Raw genomic sequence first — 20,090 nt, 5'->3', positions numbered from 1 at the left:
CAAATTTGCTGATGACACCACAGTATTGGGTCGGATGTCAAAGAATGACTAGACAGAGTACAGGAATGAGATAGAGAATCTGGTGATAATCTGGTGAGCCAATAATCTCTCCCTCAATGACAACAAAACGAAGGAGATTGTCATCGACTTCAGGAAGCATAGTGGAGAACATACCCTTGTCTGCATAAATGGGAACGAAGTAGAAAGGGTCGAAAGCTTCAAGTTTTTAGGTGTCCAAATTACCAACAACCTATCCTGGTCCCCCCATGCGACACTATAGTTAAGAAAGCCCACCAACGACTCTACTTTCTCAGAAGACTAAGGAAATTTTCCATGTCAGCTACAACTCTCACCAACTTTCACAGATGCACCATAGAAAACATTCCTTTTGGTTGTATCACAGCTTGGTATGGAGCCTGCTCTGCCCAAGACCGCAGGAAACTGCCAAAGGTCGTGAATGTAGCCCAGTCCATCATGCAAACCAGCCTCCCATTCATTGACTCTATCTATAATTCCGGACATACCCTCTTCCACCTTCTTCCATCAGAAAAAAGATACAAAAGTTTAAGGTCACGTACCAGCCGACTCAAGAACAGCTTCTTCCCTGCTGCCATCAGACTTTTGAATGGACCTATCTCGTATTTAGTTGATCTTTTCTCTGCACCCTATCTATGACTGTAACATTACATTCTGTAGTCTCTCCTTCCTACCCTATGTACGATATGCGTTGTCTGTATAGCATGCAAGAAACAATACTTTTCACTGTATACTAATACATGTGACAATAATAAATCAGATCAAATCAAATCAAATACTGTTTTGTCAGGTTTAGCACTGGGACAACAGCGTACTGTTTTGTCAGATTTTAGCACTGGGACTACTGGCGCTGCCCAAACAACAAACGGTACCGGTTGGATGATGCCGAGGTTTTCAATTTGCCCGGGGTCGCCTTCGATTTTTGCCAGAAGTGCGTAGGGGACAGGGCGGGCCCGGATGTACATGGGTTGGGCCCTTGGGTCCACATATATTTTGGCCTTGGCCGCCTTAATGTTTCCCAGACGTTCCTGGAAGATTTCTGGTTGTTACTCAAAACTTTGTGAAGTCCTCCAGTGCCCATCCAGATGATCAGTTGCCAGTCCAACCAGCGACATCGTACCTAGTCACAGCCCAGCAGACTCAGTCTGAGGCCTTTCACTATTATTATGGCTACGGGTTCCCCCATATAGGTCACTAGCCTTGCCTCGGTGTCCCGCAAACTGAGGAAGCCCAGTCCTGATTCTCTCCAAGGTCTGCCTCCCTATTACCAAAACTGCAGCCTCTGTGTCCAACTCCATGTCTAGCCGGTGGTCGTTCGCCTGGAAGGGAACCTGATAGGACAATTCGTGGCGAGGTGATGCAATTCAATTGCATACATTCCTCACCAACAGGTTGTTCTAAGAGAGGGTTTGGGGTCTGGGCTGGCATCTCCCTCGGGTAGGATGATGAGGCTGCTGGCTGACCTGTGGTTTCCTATCCATTTGATTTTGCTGGCCACAAGTACTGTACTACCTTGTGTCATCCTCCATCAATTCCGGGAGGTGTGCCACCTGGCTGTAACAATCCTTGGCCAACGGGCCTGGTCCCAGCGGTGATCCGAGGGTCCCATTCCTAGGTGGCACTGTTGCCGGAATGGGTGCGTCCTACGCTGTTTACCTCCATCCCTGACATCACCTGGAGTTCCTGGACTCCCTTCTCTGCTCTCTCCCGTGAGTGAGAGAACTCAACGGCTTTTCTTTTCAGCCCAGCAACAGCTCAGCCAGAAATTTTCACTAGTTTGCCATAGTATTTTCCTAGCGACAAGGCAGTCCCATAGCATCTCGGGTAAGGATGGCCCATAGTCGCAAAACTCTGCTAATTTGCACAGTTGCACCAAAAGGTCAGCCACGGGCTCCCCTGGGGTCTTCTCGGCCTTATTAAATTGGTGCCTCTGTACGATAATTGACGGCTTGTGGTCGGAGTGGTCTGCCACGAGCACCACTAACTCTTCCAACGTCTTGGAGCTTAGCTCTTTATAACGCTGAAAGTGGGACCCCAAAAGTGGTCAGAAGAATTATCGTCTGACTATCATCCCCAATGATAGCGTTTATCTTAAAAATCCTGGATTCACCTGAGGAAGGAACTGCGCTCTGAAGGCTAGTGATTCGATACAAACCTGTTGGACTTTAACCTGGTGTTGTAAGACTTCTTACTGTCCTTCGTGAAGAGAGGTGGCTGTACTCCAAATGGCTGGCAGGGCGAACTGTGGTCTGCTTTATCCTCATCGCCAATTTGGTAGTCAAGGAGGAGTCCAGGAAGGAAAGTCAAAAGAATAGTTTATTACCAAAACTAAAGTATTTACAAGTACAGTCCTAGTCGCAGGAGGAACTACTCTGCAATTGGGCTCCAACTTGGGCTCCATTTATGGCAATGAATTAACGAGCCTGATGATGGACCTATGCCCCTCAGTGAGGGAGCTCGTACTTCATAAGGCTCGGGGGGAGACTAATTGGGACATTCTCGTGGGTTATAACAAATATCTTTAATTCTAACAATTCCATTATGACAGACGTTAAGCTAACCGGTTGATAGTTTCCTGTTTTCTGTTTCCCTCCCTTTTTGAATAACATTTTGAAACATTTGCTCTCTTCCAATGTAATCGAATCCTCCCTGAATCTTGGTAATTTGGAAAATCAATGCATCAACTATCTCACTTGTCACTTACTTCAAGGCACTGGGATGAAATCCATCCAGACCCGGGGATTTGTCAGCTCACAGACCCAACAATTTGTTCAACACCGCTTCCCTGGTGATTGTAATTTTCCTGAATTCCTCGCTCCCTTCCATTTCCTGACTTGCAGCTATTTCTGGGATGTTACTTGTGACCACTATAGTGAAGTCAGGTGCAAAATACCTGTTTAGTTCATCTGCCATCGCCCCACTCGTCATTACCAATTCCCCAGAAGCCTTTCTATAGAACCAATTCTCACATTATGAACTCTTATTTAGATATCCATACAAATTTGTCCAGTCCATGATTATATTGATGGCTAGTCTATTCTTCTATGCTAGATATTCCCTCCTTATCAGTCTTCTTGTAATTTGTTATATTCTTTCCAATCTTCTGTCCTGCCACTTGTCTTTGTGCAAGTATATAAATTTAATTATCACACTGAGAATCGGGACACACACTGAGAGACAGGACTCATGCCGCGTCGAAGTGTTACCATGAGAGAAGCTAGAGGAAGCAAGGAGTTAATGTCCTCTTCAGATGTTGACCAATTGTCTTTTCCAGCAGTCCCTCTCAAAGCCCGTAATGCTTGCTCATTTTCATCACATAACCAAGAGGACTTGATTCAGCTTGAAATCGAAACTCCTCAATTGGAATAAGTTTTCACTGTCATCGAGCTGCAGGAATTCGCACCCTGTGGTAATAAAATACCAACATAGCTACCCACAATAGAATTGACCTCTAAACATTTGAATAATTTGTTCCTTGGTTGTGGATCATTCTGTAAAAGGATGCATTTAATATTCATCTGGAGGTTCCCTGAGAGATGCTGGTGGGTTAGGGTTACCTCATTGAAACCTTGCAGTACTAATGGTGATGCTGAGTTGATAGTGTTCTTGGGGAATTCCAAGATAATGGCCTGGTGAAAATGAAGGAAGGATGATACATACCCATGTCAGAATGGGGTATAACTTTGAGCGGATTTTAGTATTGGTGGTGTTTCCACAACATTTCTGTTCTTATCCTTGATGGGACCACATTCATGTCAAATTAAGTTTCGTGAGTTGCTGTAGGGTGTCTTGTGGATTGCACAGACTGCAACCACAATGCACCAATGATGATGGGGTTGAATGTGGAGTTCAGTGGTACTGCCAGCAATGATTGAACATTCAATATTATCTGCATGTAGATGCAACCTATTGCACTTTTGGCACACACAATACAACTATATGGGGAAAAGCGCCTGCTATACACTCCACACTGGAGTTTGTGGCACGGCACTTAGTTGACTGGGTTTCAGTGAGCCCAGAAGATGAACTAATAAACCTGAACTAGTGCAAAGTGTACCCAGACAGTTGAGCAGACCTGGAAGCAAAAGACAGGCTGCACATTGGCTGTCCTCTCCAGACAGAAACATGCAAATCAAACAAGCTTGTTACAGGACCAACTCTCCAAAGCATCATCCCAGGCGACCGTGGACCAATACACCTGCCCTGTAGTGTACTTAGGTTAAGCAGTGCATCATCAATTGACAATCAATGGAATTGTCAAGGAAAATTATAAAGTGGCAAGTACCAACTGAGTTACCAGAGGAGCTCTCGAATAGCATCTTCATTAAATTTTCATCCACCTTTTAAAAATAGCTAATTGAAGAGTGTTATTTTAAAATACAATACACCAGAAGTTCAAAGAGGTCCAATGGATCTTGTTCCACTCCAGAAGTGGAAAGCATTAGCTCACCCCTCAAAATGTTCCAAAATTCTAAATTATTGATATTTTGCTGTTTTTCTCTTTTAAGCCCTTCCGCAAGTAATAACATTCCTTTGATGAGAGTGGTACAGTCTGTTAAACACACAAAGAGGAGAAGTAGTACTGTACAGAAGGAGGGTTGGATGGTTCACTTCACCAGCAAGGACACTCTGGTAAGAAGATTTGTATTCGGACCTGTCAGATATGTTGATTGTTGACATGCAACAGTATGTTTAAATTCTAGGCAAGGTGCATTTGTTCAAAGTAACCCCATTTTCCTACTGATGCTAATGGCCTGGATTTTGACTCCCTTACACCCTCCTTCTCAATCGTCACTCCCCAATCCTTAAATCTATTTTGTTACGAAGATAGAGTTTTGGTTTCATTATTTACTGAGATACCCTGGCAACATAATTAAAAGCTCACACTCCCAACAAGTTCCAGCGCAAACGTATTTGGAACTGGTGGGCACAGAGAAAGTAAGAGGGCCTACCTCAGCTACAGCTGGCCTACAGTCCTGTTCAAATCATGAAATAAGATTTACTCCAACTTATGTATTGAAATGCTTCCACCGTTATTATGAAACAGCAATGCTGATAATTTATTTATTTAACAACAAAATAGCCCAACAGTACAGAGAATGAGACTGGTTCAGGCAAACAAAGTAAGTACCTCCCCAGATAAAGCATACAGAGTTAAAATGCTTCCTTTCACCGGTACCAAGTCTGTTTCACCAGTACCGATAAACTCAAATAGAATTTGCCATTTTTAACTAAGTATTGACACCTGCTAATAGTGACAAACTACGTAGGTTTCATAGAAAAAGAATCCCAAAGCCCGATTCTGTAGCGTAAAATTGTACTCTCAGCACATTGCCATTACCACCTATTATCCTGCAAGATATTTGGGCACAAACCTATTATCTGTGGAAAGGTCCAACCACAAGGTGATAGAATAGGTAAACGTGAACTTAGCCACTTTGGCAGGAAGAATGGAAAAGCAGTTTACTATTTAAATGGAGAAAGATTGTGGAGCTCGAGGGAACAGAGGGATCTTGACATCCTGCTCCATGAATCACAAAACGTTAGTGTGGTAGTATGACTAGGGGTATTACGGTACCTGGAAGTGTGAGCTGCCATTGGTGCACTTTCTAAGGGTTCCCTTCGGTGTCACAAACGGGGTCTCGGTCTTCCAAAGGGAAATGGACCGAATGGTTGACCAATATGGTTTACGGGCAACCTTCCCGTATCTCGATAATGTCACCATCTGCGGCCACGACCAGCAGGACCACAACACCAACCTCCGAAAATTCCTCCGTTCCGCAAAACTCCTTAATCTGACCTATAACAAGGATAAATGCGTGTTTAGCACCGACCGTCTAGCCATCCTCGGCTACGTAGTGCGTAACGGAGTGATAGGCCCCGACCCCGGATGCATGCACCCCCTAATGGAGCATCCCCTCCCCCACTCCCTCAAAGCCCTCAAGCGCTGTTTGGGCTTTTTTTCATATTACGTCCAGTGGGTCCCCAATTACGCCGACAAAGCCCGTCCACTCATCCAGTCCACCACTTTTCCCATGTCGATGGAGGCCTGCCAGGCCTTTAGCCGCATCAAAGCAGACATTGCAAAGGCCACGATGCGCGCTATCGACGAGTCCCTCCCCTTCCCAGTCGAGAGCGACGCGTCCGATGTAGCTCTGGCGGGCCCCCTCAATCAAGCAGGCAGACCCGTGGCCTTCTTCTCCCGTGCACTCCATGCTTCCGAACTCCGCCATTCCTCGGTCGAGAAGGAAGCACAGGCCATAGTCGAAGCTGTGCGACATTGGAGGCACTATCCGGCCGGCAGGAGGTTTACCCTCCTCATAGACCAACGGTCAGTAGCTTTCATGTTCGATAATGCACAGAGGGGCAAGATAAAGAACGATAAAATCTTGCAGTGGAGGATTGAGTTGTCCACGTACAACTACGATATCTTGTATCGTCCTGGGAAGCTAAATGAGCCTCTCGATGCCCTGTCCCGCGGCACCTGTGCCAACGCACAAGTGGACCGCCTCCGAACCCTCCACGTGGACCTCTGCCACCCAGGGGTCACCCGCTTTTTGCATTTCATAAAGACCCGCAACCTGCCCTACTCCATCGAGGAGGTCAGGACAGTGACCAGGGAATGCCACTTCTGCGCGGAGTGCAAGCCGCACTTCTATCGCCCTGAACAAGCGCATCTGATAAAGGCTTCCCGTCCCTTTGAACATCTCAGCATGGACTTCAAAGGTCCCCTCCCCTCCAACAACCGCTACACGTACTTCCTCAACGTGATTGACGAGTACTCCCACTTGCCCTTCGCCATCCCCTGCCCTGACATGACCACGACCACCATTATTAAAGCCCTATACACCATCTTCTCCCTGTTCGGTTTCCCCGCTTACATCCATAGCGATGGGGGTCCTCCTTTATGAGTGACGAACTGCGTCAATTCCTGCTCAGCAAGGGCATCGCCTCCAGCAGGACGACCAGTTACAACCCCCGGGGTAACGGACAGGTCGAGAGGGAGAACGGTACGGTCTGGAAGATTGTCCTACTGGCCCTACGGTCCAGAAATCTCCCAGTCTCCAACTGGCAAGAGGTCCTCCCAGACGCCCTCCATTCTATCTGGTCACTTCTCTGTACTGCTATAAATGAAACACATCATGAACGCCTTCTTGTTTTTCCCAGAAAGTCTTCCCCAGGGACCCCGCTCCCGACCTGGCTGGCTACCCCCGGGCCCATCCTCCTCCGGAAGCACGTGCGGGTGCACAAGTCGGACCCGTTGGTCGAAAGAGTCCAGCTACTCCACGCAAACCCGCAATATGAGTATGTGGAGTATACCGACGGCCGACAGGACACGGTCTCCCTTCGGGACCTAGCACCCGCCGGAACCCGGCCACACCCCCCGGCGCCAGGAACACCCCCCCCAACCCCAACTGCCTCCAGCAAGCCCCCCCATGCCCCACCGACACCCCCACGACCCAGCGGACAGGACACCCCTCCCTCGGCCTGGCCCCCACTAGCTCCGACCAGGGGTACGGACACAGGAACAGGACCATTGCTCCCGGAGTCACAGACGACCACCGCACTAGGGGTATTACGGTACCTAGAAGTGTGAGCTGCCATTGGTGCAGAGGACTCGCTGCCCATTGGCCCGGGTAAGTCATCTGCCTCTCAGACGAGGCGGGATGTAAGAACCCGTGCTTCCCGGCAGTCAGTCTTTCTTCTGTCCGTCTGCTGCCGGGTACACCTCTTGTGTATTAAAGCCTATCGTTCAGACTTCATCTACGTTTCGTGCCCATGGATTGTGCATCAGTTAGTATGCAGGTGCAGCAAGTGATTAGGAAGACAAATAGACTGTTGCCGTTTATTGCAAGAAGAAAGCAATATAAAGGTAGGGAAGCCTAGCTGCAACTGTACAGGGCCTTGGTGAGACCACACCTGGGATACTGTGTGCAGTTTGGGTCTCCTTATTTAAATAAAGACATCATTTCAGAGAAGGTTCATATAAACAAATGAAATAGGAGCAGAAGTTGGCTATTTGTTCCCTCAAACCTGATCCGCCATTTTATAAGGTTAATCTGTTTTTTGTTTCAAGTTCTACATTTCCATCTATCAGCAATAATCTTTGTCCCCTTGCCTAACAAGTATCTATCTACCTCTGATTTTAAAAATATTCAGTGACTCTGTGTCCACCGCCTTCTGAGGCAGAGAATTCCAAAGTAGCACACACACTCAAGCTATCTATAACCATCTGCAAGCTCCTTGTGTCCTCTTCACAACGCACTTTCCTAGCTATCTCTGTGACATATGTAAATTTAGCTACTATGCTTCACTCCCCTCATCTAATACATTGATATAAATTGTAAAATGTTGAGGCTCCAACACAGACCGCGGTGGGCTCCTCTTGTCACATCCTGCCAATCAGATAAAGACCCATTTATGCACAATCTGTTCACTGCCAATTAGGCAACCTTCAGTCCATTCTGCAGCATAAACAGAAAATGCTGGACAATCTCAGCAGGTCTAAGAGTATCTATGGAAAGAGAAGGGAGCTAACGTTTAGAGTCTAGATGACTCTGTCAATTCATGTTAATATGTTATCCTCCCCTGTGTTTGAGTGGGTTTCGTCCCCACAATCCAAAAAATGTGCAGGGTAGGTGGATTGGCGACGCTAGAATTGTACCTTAATTGGAAAAGAAATGAATTGGGTACTCTAAATTTATATTAAAAAAATACGTTATCTTCTACACCACAAACTTTTATTTAACTGGTATGAATGTGTTTTCTTTTTTTTGTAAAACATTCTATTAAGGCATTTAAAATGTTATAATAATAACAGTAAACAGTACAAATACAGATATAAACATAGTGCAAAAACCATCTCCATTCCTAAAAAATCCCACCTACCCGAAACAGAAAATAGCCTACCTACCCCCTTTTTCATAATGCCTCTGCTGACATTTAGTTTACCCCGAAGAAGTCAACAAACGGCTTCCACCTCCGGACGAACCCAAGCATTGATCCTCTTAAGGCAAACTTAATTTTCTCAAGTCTGAGAAACCCGGACATGTCGCTAATCCAGATCTCAGATTTCGGGTGCTTCGAGTCCCTCCATGCTAGCAATATCCGTCTCCGGGCTAACAAGGAGGTAAAGGCCAAGTCGTCAGCCTCTCTCGCCCCCCTGGACTCCCGGATCTTCCGACGCTCCAAAAATCGCCAACTCCGGACTAGGCGCCATCCTTGTTTTTAGCACCTTGGACATGACCTCTGCAAATCCCTGCCAGAATCCCCTAAGCTTCGGACATGCCCAGAACATATGGACATAGTTTGCTGGCCCTCCCGCACAGCTCACACACCTGGTCCGACACAGCGATCGCCAAATACTCAGCATCACACAACCCCGCCAGTATAGCCCTGTTCAGGATTAATAAATCGATCCGGGAGTATACTTTGTGGAGATGCGAAAAGAAAGAAAATTCCTTTGCTCTTGGCCGTCCAAACCTCAATGGGCCAGCACCCCCCCATCTGTTCCATTAACCCTTTTAGTTCCTTCGTTATTGCTGGCACCCTCCCTGTCTTTGACCTCGACCAGTCCAACCTTGGATCAATGACCATATTAAAGTAGCCCCCCCATGATAAGCTTATGCGAGTCAAGGTCCGGGATCTTCCCTGACACCCGCCTCATAAATTCCGCGTTGTCCCAGTTTGGTGCGTAAATAGTCATGAACACCACCGGCATCCGCAACTATATTCCCTGTCTCAAATGACACCCGCCTATTGATCAGGATCGCGACCCTGCTAGTCTTAGAACCCAACCCCGAGTGAAATACTTGCCCAACCCACCCCTTCCTCAATCTGGTCTGATCTATTACCCTCAGGTGTGTCTCCCATAGCATTGCCACGTCCGCCTTCAATGCCCTCAAATGTGCGAACACGTGAGCCCTCTTGACTGGCCCATTCAGCCCTCTAATGTTCCATGTCATCAGCCTGGTCGGGAGGCATCCCCTTCCCCCCATCGATCAACTATCACCCTTCTTAGGCCAGCCTTCAGCTTGCGTCCCGCGCCTCTGCAGGCCCGCCCTCGGGCACCCACCGTCCTCGCCTCCCATTTGTCCCCCAACAACAATCCCTGCCCTGTCAGCAGAGCAATTTCCCCCTCCCAACCCCCCCCCCCCCCCCCCCCCCCCCATTAACAGAACAACAATCCCAACCCCCCTCAACAAACTTATCACTGCGCTTCCGTGAGCTAGCCTGGTAGCCCCCACCCATGGCACCAAACATCTTACCCACTATTGTTCTCCCTTCCCCCCCCCCCACCCTCGAACATACATATTCAAAACAGCGCAGTCCCCAACAAACAGACAGAAGAAGAAGAATCCACCCACCATCCCCTCACAAGAACAAAGTTGACTTACAGAACTGAGCAACGGCCCAAAATTTGAAACAGAAAGCATACCATGTGCAGTTCAAAACGAAAATAACTTTTACAGAATTGATACAGCATTACCCTCACCCAAATTTCAGTCACCGGCCAGCCTTCTATCTCTAACAAAGTCCATCGCCTCATCCGGCGATCCAAAATAATGCTCCTGACCCTCATTGGTGACCCACAAACGAGCTGGATGTAGCATTCCAAACTTCATCCCCTTCTTGAAGAGGGCCGATTTTAGTCTATTAAATCCCGCTCTTCTTTTGGCCAGTTCCGCACCCAGGTCCTGGTAGATGCGCAGCTTGCTGTTTACCCACTTGCAGCTCCGAGTCTATGTGGCCCACCATAAAATCTTATCCTTATTCAGCAACTGGTGTATTCGCAGCACCATCACACGCGGCTTCCTTGCAAGCGCTCTATATGCTCCATCCACTTCCAAGGGTCGAGCAAACGCCCCATCACCCATTAACTTTTCAAGCATACTCGCCACATATGTCCTTGCATCCGATCCCTCACTGCCCTCAGGTAGGCCGCCAATTCTCATGTTCTGTCTATGGGACCTGTTCTCCAATTCCTCCACCTTCTCCTGCAGCCTTTTCTGGTGGACCCTCATCAGCCCCATCTCCGCCTCCAGCGCGGTTAGCTGGTCCTCGTGCTCGGCCACCTTCTCTTCCGCCTTCTGAATCGGCAGCCTGTGGGCGTCTAGTCTCTGTTCCAACCGATCAACCAATGCCTTGATCGGGTCTAAACCTTCCTTCTTTTGCTTGGCGAAACTCTTCTGAATTAATTTCACCACCTGTACCATTGACCACTGAGCCGCCAAGCCAGGATCCTGCACCTCCGCTATGTTTTCCTGTGCTGTATGTTCTGCATGTGCCTTCTTTGCTCGGCTATCTCTTCTTATAAGACCACTTCTGGTCCATATCTCCATATACTGGTGGTGGATTCCTCCTCACTGTCGCACCCGCCTCCAATTTTTCCAATAAAATTCTGAAAAAGTCAGGAGGAAAGGTCCAAAAGTTCCGTCACGAGCGGGAGTTACCAAATACGCGACCTCCTACTCCATGGCCGCCATCGGAAGTCATGAAGGCATTTTCTTATGAGGAAAGGTCGAACTGTTTGGATCTATACATATTGGAGTTTAGAAAAATGAGAGGTGATCTGGAAATCAAGATGTGAAATCAGTGTGGGTAGAAATAAAAAATAGCAAAGGACAAAAGTTCCTGGTGGGAGTAATCTATAGATTCCCAAACAGTAAATGCACAGTGCGGCACAGGAGAAGCCAGGAAATATTGGAGCTTGTATGGAAGATACAACAATAATCATGGGTAATTTTAATATGCATATAAACTGAATTAAACAAATTGGCAAGGGTAGCCCCAAGGGAGAGTTCATTGAATGTGTTAGAGATTGTTTCTTGGCACATTATGTTGTGAAACCAACCAGGGAGCAGGCTATTCTGAATTTGGTATTATGCGATGAGGAGGGATTAATTAATGACCTCCTAATTAAGGATCCTCTGGGGAAGAGTGATCACAGTATGATAGAATTTCAAATTTAGTTTGAGGGTGAGAAACTGTCACGTTCTGCAGTGAAACAAAGCTTATTACATAGGAATGAGGACAGATTTGGCCCTTATGGACAGGGCAGTAAAACTGAAAGGGAGGGTAGTTGATGAGCAGTGGCAGTTGTTTAAGGAAACATTCAATTTATCCCAATTAAAATATATTCCAGAGAGGAAGAAAGATTGTAAGAGGAGGAAAAAACATTCATGGCTGATCAAGAAGGTTAAAGATAACATAAAGACAAAAATGAAGGCATACCATATTGCAAGGGCCAGCGGCAGGCCGGAAGATTGGGAAACTTTTAAAGATCAACAAAAGGTTACTAAAAAAAAGTAAAGGTAAATTATGAAAGAAAACGAACGCAAAATATAAAAAAGGATAGTAAAAGCCTTAATAAATTCATAAAAGGGAAGAGATTAGCTAAAGTGAATGGTTGTCCCTTGGCGGATGAGATCGGGGAGTTAATTATGGGGAACACAGAAACGGCGGAGACGCAAAATCAATATTTGCCTCAGATTCCACAGTGGAGGACACTAGTACCATCCCAGAAATAACAGGTAATGCAGAGGTAATAGAAAGGGGAATAAAACCAAAAAATCTAACTAAATTAGCTGGAGTGGCAAAGCACTCCAGAAGTCACCTTATGGGACAGTGCTCAATCCCATTCCCAGACTAGCCACCTGAACTCCACTCTCGGACAGTGTTCATCGCATCCCCACCCCCCACAGCCTTGACGGTGCTCAGATCCTCACCCAGTCTGACCATCCAACCGTCCCATACCAACCCCATTCTCCTGAGCAGCCGACTCAAACCATTGACCCCCACCCTGACACATCCTACCTGTCACAATGGCTGGGAACTTTAAACTTACCGGTTTACGGCAGCTTGTGCCGTATGGCTTCATTTCCCCACCAATGCTGCTCCGCACAGCAGGAACTCCAGGAACAGCTATGCTGCACATTTCACAGCAGGTCTAGTGCGGACACCTGGGTGTGAAGTCTGCAGCTCCAGACTGAGCTAAGTAAAAAGGAGCAGAGTATAAATCCAGCAGTGAGGATTCGGTCTAAGATTTATGATAATAATAATCACTTATTGTCACAAGTAGGCTTCATTGAAGTTACTGTGCAAAGCCCCCAGTCACCACATTCCGGCATCTGCTCAGGGAGGCCGGTATGGGAATTGAACCCGCGCTGCTGGCATTGTTCTGCATTGCAAGCCCACTGTGCTAAACCAGCCCCAATTGGTGATTGGGCGGCACACTGATACAGTGGTTAGCGTTGCTTCCCCACAGTGCCTGGGACCTGGGTTTGATCCCGACCTTGGGTGACTATCTGTGTGGAGTTTTCCCGTGTCTGCATGGGTTTCCTCAGGGTGCTCTGGTTTCCTCTCACAGTCCACAGTGTGCAGATTGAGTAGACTGGCCATGCTAAATTGCCCCATAGTGTCTATAGGTTAGGTGGGGTTATGGGATAGGGTGGGGTAGTGGGCCTGGATGGAGTGCTCCTTCGGCAGATTGACGCAGACTCGATGGGACAAATGGCCTCCTTCTGCACTGTAGGGATACTATGATCTCTTGCTAGTTGGAAAAGATGGGGGTGGATATTCTGTGCTGATGACATCCATTGCCTTCTAATTGCCCTCATACCAATACGTCATTGCTTTGGAAATGTACTAAATTAACTTCAGCAAAGCTGGTCAGAAGTTGTATGTGATTACAAAAATTACAAATTAAATATGAACAGGAGAGGTTGATAAGAGCTGGTATACCATGTTCCCTTTTCCTGAAATTTAGCATGTTTCCGTTTTAATCAGCACTTTGTTTTAACTGTTCTTTTCCCAACTGTTTTCTGTTTGGATACTTTGCATAGAAACATAGAAATTAGAAGCAGGAGGAGGCTTTTCGGCCCTTCGAACCTGTTCCGCCATTCATTATGGTCATGGCTGATCATCAAGTTAAATACCTTGATCTCGCCTTCCTCCCATATCCCTTGATCCCTTTAACCTCAAGAGCTATATCTAGTTCTTTCTTGAAATTACACATCGTTTTGGCCACAACTATTTTCTGTGTTAGCAAATTCCACAGATTTACCACTCTCTGGGTGAAGAAATTTTCCCTCATCTCAGTCCTTATCCTCAAACTATGACCCCTAGTTCTGGACTCCCCCACCATCGGGAACATTCTTTCTGAATCTACCCTGCCTAATCTTTTTAGAATTTTGTAAGTTTCTATAAGATCCCCTCTCACTCTTCCAAAGTCCAACGAATATAATCCTAACCGATTTAGTCTTCCTCATATGACAGTCCTGCCACTCCAGGAATCAGCATGGTAAACCTTCGCTGCACACCCTCCAGAGCAAGAACATCCTTCCTCAGATAAGGACACCAGAATTGCACACAATACTCCAGGTGTGACCTCACCAATGCCCTCTGCAATTTCAGTAAAACATCTCTATTCCAATACTCAAAACCTCGCTAATAATAATAATCTTTATTGTCACAAGTAGGCTTACTGCAATGAAGTTACTGTGAAAATCCCCTAGTCGCCACATTCGGGTGCCTGTTCAGGTACACAGAGGGAGAATTCAGAATGCCCAAATTACCGAACAGCACGTCTTTCAGGATTTTGGGAGGAAACTGGAGCACTCTGAGGAAACCACACAGACGCTATGAAGGCCAACATACCATTTCCCTTCTTTACTGCCTGTTGTACCTGTGCACTTACTTTCAGTGACTGATGCATGAGGACACCAAGGTCTCACTAAGTATCCACCTGTTGTACCTTTAAAATCTCTGATGCGTTCGACCAGTTTACTTACTCAAAAGGTTTACTCAGGTGCCCTCATTTGCGAGATGAACAAAGGACAAAACAGGTTCATAGTTTAACGCAATTTTATTCACAATTCTATTATTCATGAAAATATGACTCAGACTCACAGCTTAGCTTTGGGTTTTACCCGCACTTCGTAAAGGAGGCTTACAGGCTAGGATCACTTGATGTTGATGTCTTCTCTGGGTTTGAAACCCAGGGTCGTTTCTTCTTGCGATGGTTGTGCCTGGGTAACTCCCAGGTTATCGCTCAAGATCTGTTCCATGCTCCTTTATTTTATGCTGGGAAGCCAGGTTTGAGTCATATGTATATGCCCACCACTGGTCATTATCCTAGCCAGACTCCAATTGGTTAATGGGAAAGACAGGATACTCCTGTTTATCAATGGTGGTTCAATCAAGACGCATTGTCCTCTGAAACTCCCTTTGCCTGACCAGCCATCAGCTCATTAAGGAGTCTGATGGCTTCTTTTGCCTGTTCTTTGGCATGCTGCAAAGTTGATTACCTGTGTCTGGAAGTTTGTTACATATTCATAGACTTGGGGTGGGTAATCAAAGTCCATATAGCAATAACAGGATTATGCCTTGACTTGAGTGCTTTTGCAGGTGGCCAGTATCGATTTCAGCCAGGGTCTCATGAGACAGTTTCTATTCCTTACCTATGACTACGTTCTCAGCCTGTTTTCAGTACCACACACCTCTCTCAATTTACACCCATTCAAATAATAATCTGCTTTCCTATTTCTGCTATCAAAGCGGTAACCTCACATTTATCCACATTACACTGCATCTGCCATGCACATGTCCACTCACTCAGTCTGTCCAAATCCCGCTGAAGCATCTCTGCATCCTCCTCACAGCTCATCCTCCCACCCAACTTTGTATCATCTGCAAATTTGGAGAATAATACATTTAGTTCCCTCAACCAAATCATTAATATATAATGTGAAGATTTGGGGTCCCAGCAGCGATTTCAGCGGTGCCCCACGAGTCACTGCTTGCCAATCAGAAAAAGGTCCATTCATTCCAACTTTTTGCTTCCTTTCTGCTAACCAGCTTTTTATCCATCTCAAAATGCTACCCGTAATCCAATGCACTTTAACTTTACTTATTAATCTGCTGTGTGAGACCTTGCTGAAAGCCAAAAGAAGATATGCAGTGTTACTGTTTCTGTGGCTGCCTGATTTCATGGATGTTGCAATATGGTTCATATAAATATAATTTATACAATAAATGGTGGGGGGGGGGGAAAGGTGGTGTAAGTGATATTACCACAGGATTAGGAATCCAGAGACCCAGGCTAACATTCTGGGCCCATGGGGCGGAATTTTACAGCCACTCCCACCGGTGTGATATTCCAGTCCTTGCGATATCAATGGAATTTGAAAGGCTGGCTGCATTTTCCCACTTCGACAGGGCCATAAAATTCTGCTCATGGTTCAAATCCCATCACAGCAGCTGGTGGAATTTAAATTTAATTAATAAATCTGGAATAAAGAGCTGGTCTCAGTAATGGTAACCATTAAACTATCATCGATTGTTGTAAAAACCCATCTGGTTCACAAATGCCCTTCAGGAAATCTGCTGTTCTTACCTGGTCTGGCCTACATGTAACTACAGACCCACAGCAGTGTGGTTGACTCTCAACTGCCCTTTGAAATGGCCACTCAGTTCCGGGCAATTAGGATAAAAAAACTATTATTGAGATAGTTACATGTGTTTAACATCAGCTAATAAAAGCCTGAAAATATAATTAGTGCATGGATCAATGATTCACCAAACAGATAACCATTTTATTGACGTGTGAACTTATACTCTGTCAACAAGATTTCTTTGCTTACATTATAATTAGCATTTGTGGTAAATAAAGCTGAGAAATAGAATTTAAAAATGGTAGGGATTGGGGTTCGAAGGGGAAGGAGAGAAACTTTAAAAAATATATTACAAACAAGACCAACACGAGAAATTGGAGAGTGTAAGAGAGGAAACTTTGGGGCGAGCAGAGGAAAGAAAGACACAATCTGTATTACTTTTTATGATTATATGACTCCTCACTATGGTGTTGTCCAATTTTCGTCAGTTTTCCCAGCATTATCCTGTCTCCTGAGATATACTATAATATCGGTAAAACCTTTTTGGGCACTTAACATAAAAACCTCCGCACTACTGTATAAACAGCTCCGCCTGTGACACTGACATTTATTCAGCACAGAAGGAATTTATTGCCTAATACTAGTACATAAATGCTGCTACCATTTAAATGTGCTATTCACTGTTCTTTTAAGAATTTTCTAACATTGGAATGTGTTTTCATCCTTGTAGCGAAAAAGGCACTATTGGAGACTAGATAGTAAATGCATCACCCTCTTTCAGAATGATACAGGAAGCAAATATTACAAGGTAAAACATTCTTCACTTGATTTTCTCAGTCAGACATTAACACTGAATAAATAATCCAAAATGATGCAAGCTAAATGTCAGTGAAATGTTCCGGTTGAACTCTTACTTTAACCCTTTTATTTTAGATTACTATTGAAAGCATTTTGGGTAGCTTAAAATGGATTGCACTTTAAAGTAATTACTGATAACATTAAAAGGAATCAACTTTTCTACTTCAAATATTTCTGTTACGGTGGCCATGAAGGACACAGGGGATCATCCATAGGTCTCCCCTGGGCTTCGTGGAGTACGAATTTCCCTATTGAGCAGGCGGGAGCTCACCCAATGGGAAACATGCAGCGGGAGTTTAAAACCCTCTGCTTCAACCCAGGCCATTATTTTGTACGACCCCGAGCTTGGACATTGTGCACTGTAAATCATGGCTGCGGCCTTTTCCGTTATGTAAGACTGACCTTGGCGAGATTATTACATTGGTGACGAGGAGTAAACAAGTTTGTTTTTCTCCGAGCAGTTTTCATTGTTGAGAATAAGTGGTTTCTCTGGTAAGCAAAAAATGCCTCTCTCCAGTAAACTTGAATCTTTTTTTTGCATAGAATTTACAGTGCAGAAGGGGGCCATTCGGCCTATCGAGTCTGCACCGGCTCTTGAAAAGAGCATCCTACCCAAGGTCAACACCTCCACCCTATATAAGCGGAGAATACTGGAGCCAATAAACATAGTGTTACTTCTTTGTGTTACTTCTTCTGGGCTAATAATACTGAGAGAGATGAAAAAAAAAAGTAATCTTACTGACAGCATGTGGGGCCCCAACACTCGGAGTGCTTAAAGTGTCTGACCTATCCAGATATCTCTGACTTGAAGACTTTTAAGAAGTTAGTAGACTTGGTAAAAAAAAATGTTATGATTCGAAGCCCTCAGTAATACTCCAGAAATTCCGCTTTACCAGAGCAGGGAGAAGCCTGGAGGAACCTATCACTGAATCTTTGGCCAGATTACAAAAATTGGGAGACCGTTGTGAATTTGGTCTATCCCTGAATGAAATGTTGCGAGACAGATTGGTATGCGGAATAAATAACTCAATGACCCAAAAATAATTATTGGCAGAACTCAACCTGGATTTTTAAAAAGCATCAAAATAGCTTTCTCACGGGCAGCACAGTGGCACAGTGGGTGAGCCCTGTTGCCTCAAGGCGCTGAGGTTCCAGGTTCGATCCCGGCTCTGGGTCACTGTCCGTGTGGAGTTTGCACATTCTCATCGTGTTTGCGTGGGTTCCGTCCCCACAGCCCAAAGATGTGCAGTCTAGGTGCATTGGCCACGCTTAATTGGAAAAAATGAATTGGGTACTCTAAATTTATTTTTAAAATAGCTTTATCACTGGAAAATGCGGAATAAAGGGGCTACAATTGGTGTCCTCCAGTTAGGGGGAGGGGTCTCATGTAACAGTGACTACTCGTCAACTGAGGATGCTTGTGTATGTAAGATGACAGATAGTCTATTAGAATATCGGAGCTCATCTTGCATCACCCAGCAGTTAAGGAAATGCATTGACGGCACCAAGAGTGCGAGTGAACATGCTCTGGAAGGTTGCAGGTGACAGACGATTAACTATTGCAAGCATTACCAAAGGACACAGCCAAGACAAAGTTATAGGAATAGGCAAAATATGTGCTGTTCAGGGAAGAGGTCCAGGCCAATACTGGCCCACACCACTTCAGGAAACAAGGACAATGCAACTAAACCATATCTTTATGACCAAGGTCACCCCAATAGTGGTGAAACTGCAGGTAAAGGGTCATCCATCGAAAATAGAGGTGAACACGGGAGCTCCAGTCTCTGTTATCGGGTGCAAACATATGACCACCTCCAAAGTGATTTTCAATTTTTGAGCACTCTTGGTGCCGTCAATGCATTTCCTTAATTTTTGAGCTTAGAAGACATGAAGGCCAGGCCACACGGGGGAACTATTATGATTAAAGGGCATTGCCATGACCCCAATGACTTATAGGCAGCAATCTGCTCGATTCCCACTCATCATTGTGCAGGGCCAAGGACTAAGCCTAATGGGGAGAGATTGGCTCCAGCGGGTCAGGCCGAACTGTTGAAGATCTTCAGGCTGGGCATGGGAGGACTGTATGAAGTAATCAGCACACACCCTGACTTTTCCAGGAAGGATTTGGGAACATAAGAGGAGCCACAGCCAAGATTTATGTCGACCCCGATGCTCCGCCTAAATACTTTGGTGCGAGACCAGTTCCATACTCCCCATTGGAAAACATGGAGACCGAAGCTGGGTGCCTGGAAATTCTAGGTATAATAAGGCCCTCACAGTTCACAGAGTGGGCCGCGCTTGTCATCCCTGTCCATAAGTAGGACAGATCAGACCACCTGGAGATTATAAGCTTGCAGTCAATCGGGTTTCCAAGTTAGGTATCCCATTCCTCGAATTGAAGACCTATACATCAAGATAGCAGGTGGCCAGACGTTCACGAAGTTGGATAAGAGCCAACTTGAATTAGACGAGCCTCCCGGAAGTATGTTACAATCAACATGCACAAGAGCCTATGTGAGTACATTCGCTTGTCCTTTGGGGACATAGCAGCATGCACCATCTTCCAGTGGATCATGGAGATATACTCCAAGGGTTACCCAAAGTGGTGATGTATTTGGATGACATGCTGGTCACGGAGGCTTCAGAACAAGAGCACCTGGCAAACCTAGAAGAAGTCCTGTGGAGATTCCCGAGAGCTGGGATACACCTGAAGAGGGAAAAATGTGTTTTTTAAACAAATGGAGTGACCTACGTGGGCTATCGGATGGATTAGTAGTGGACAAGGTAAAGGCCATCAAGGAA

At 45.7% G+C, this 20,090-nt stretch overlaps 1 protein-coding gene across 1 annotated transcript in view; it reads left to right on the top strand.

Moving 5' to 3' along the window:
- Positions 1 to 20,090, top strand: part of prkd1 (protein kinase D1) — a 419,619-nt gene that overhangs the window by 366,672 nt on the left and 32,857 nt on the right. Inside the window, exons 8-9 of the mRNA XM_038786278.1 lie at positions 4,545 to 4,668; positions 17,161 to 17,238. Coding sequence (XP_038642206.1) covers positions 4,545 to 4,668; positions 17,161 to 17,238 — 202 coding nt within the window. The remainder of the gene's footprint in view (positions 1 to 4,544; positions 4,669 to 17,160; positions 17,239 to 20,090) is intronic.

This window comes from Scyliorhinus canicula, chromosome 2, assembly GCF_902713615.1.
Source record: "Scyliorhinus canicula chromosome 2, sScyCan1.1, whole genome shotgun sequence".
NCBI classification, from domain to species: domain Eukaryota; kingdom Metazoa; phylum Chordata; class Chondrichthyes; order Carcharhiniformes; family Scyliorhinidae; genus Scyliorhinus; species Scyliorhinus canicula.
Note: the sequence above shows the minus strand (reverse complement) of the source record. Positions and strands in the feature narration are given on the sequence as shown.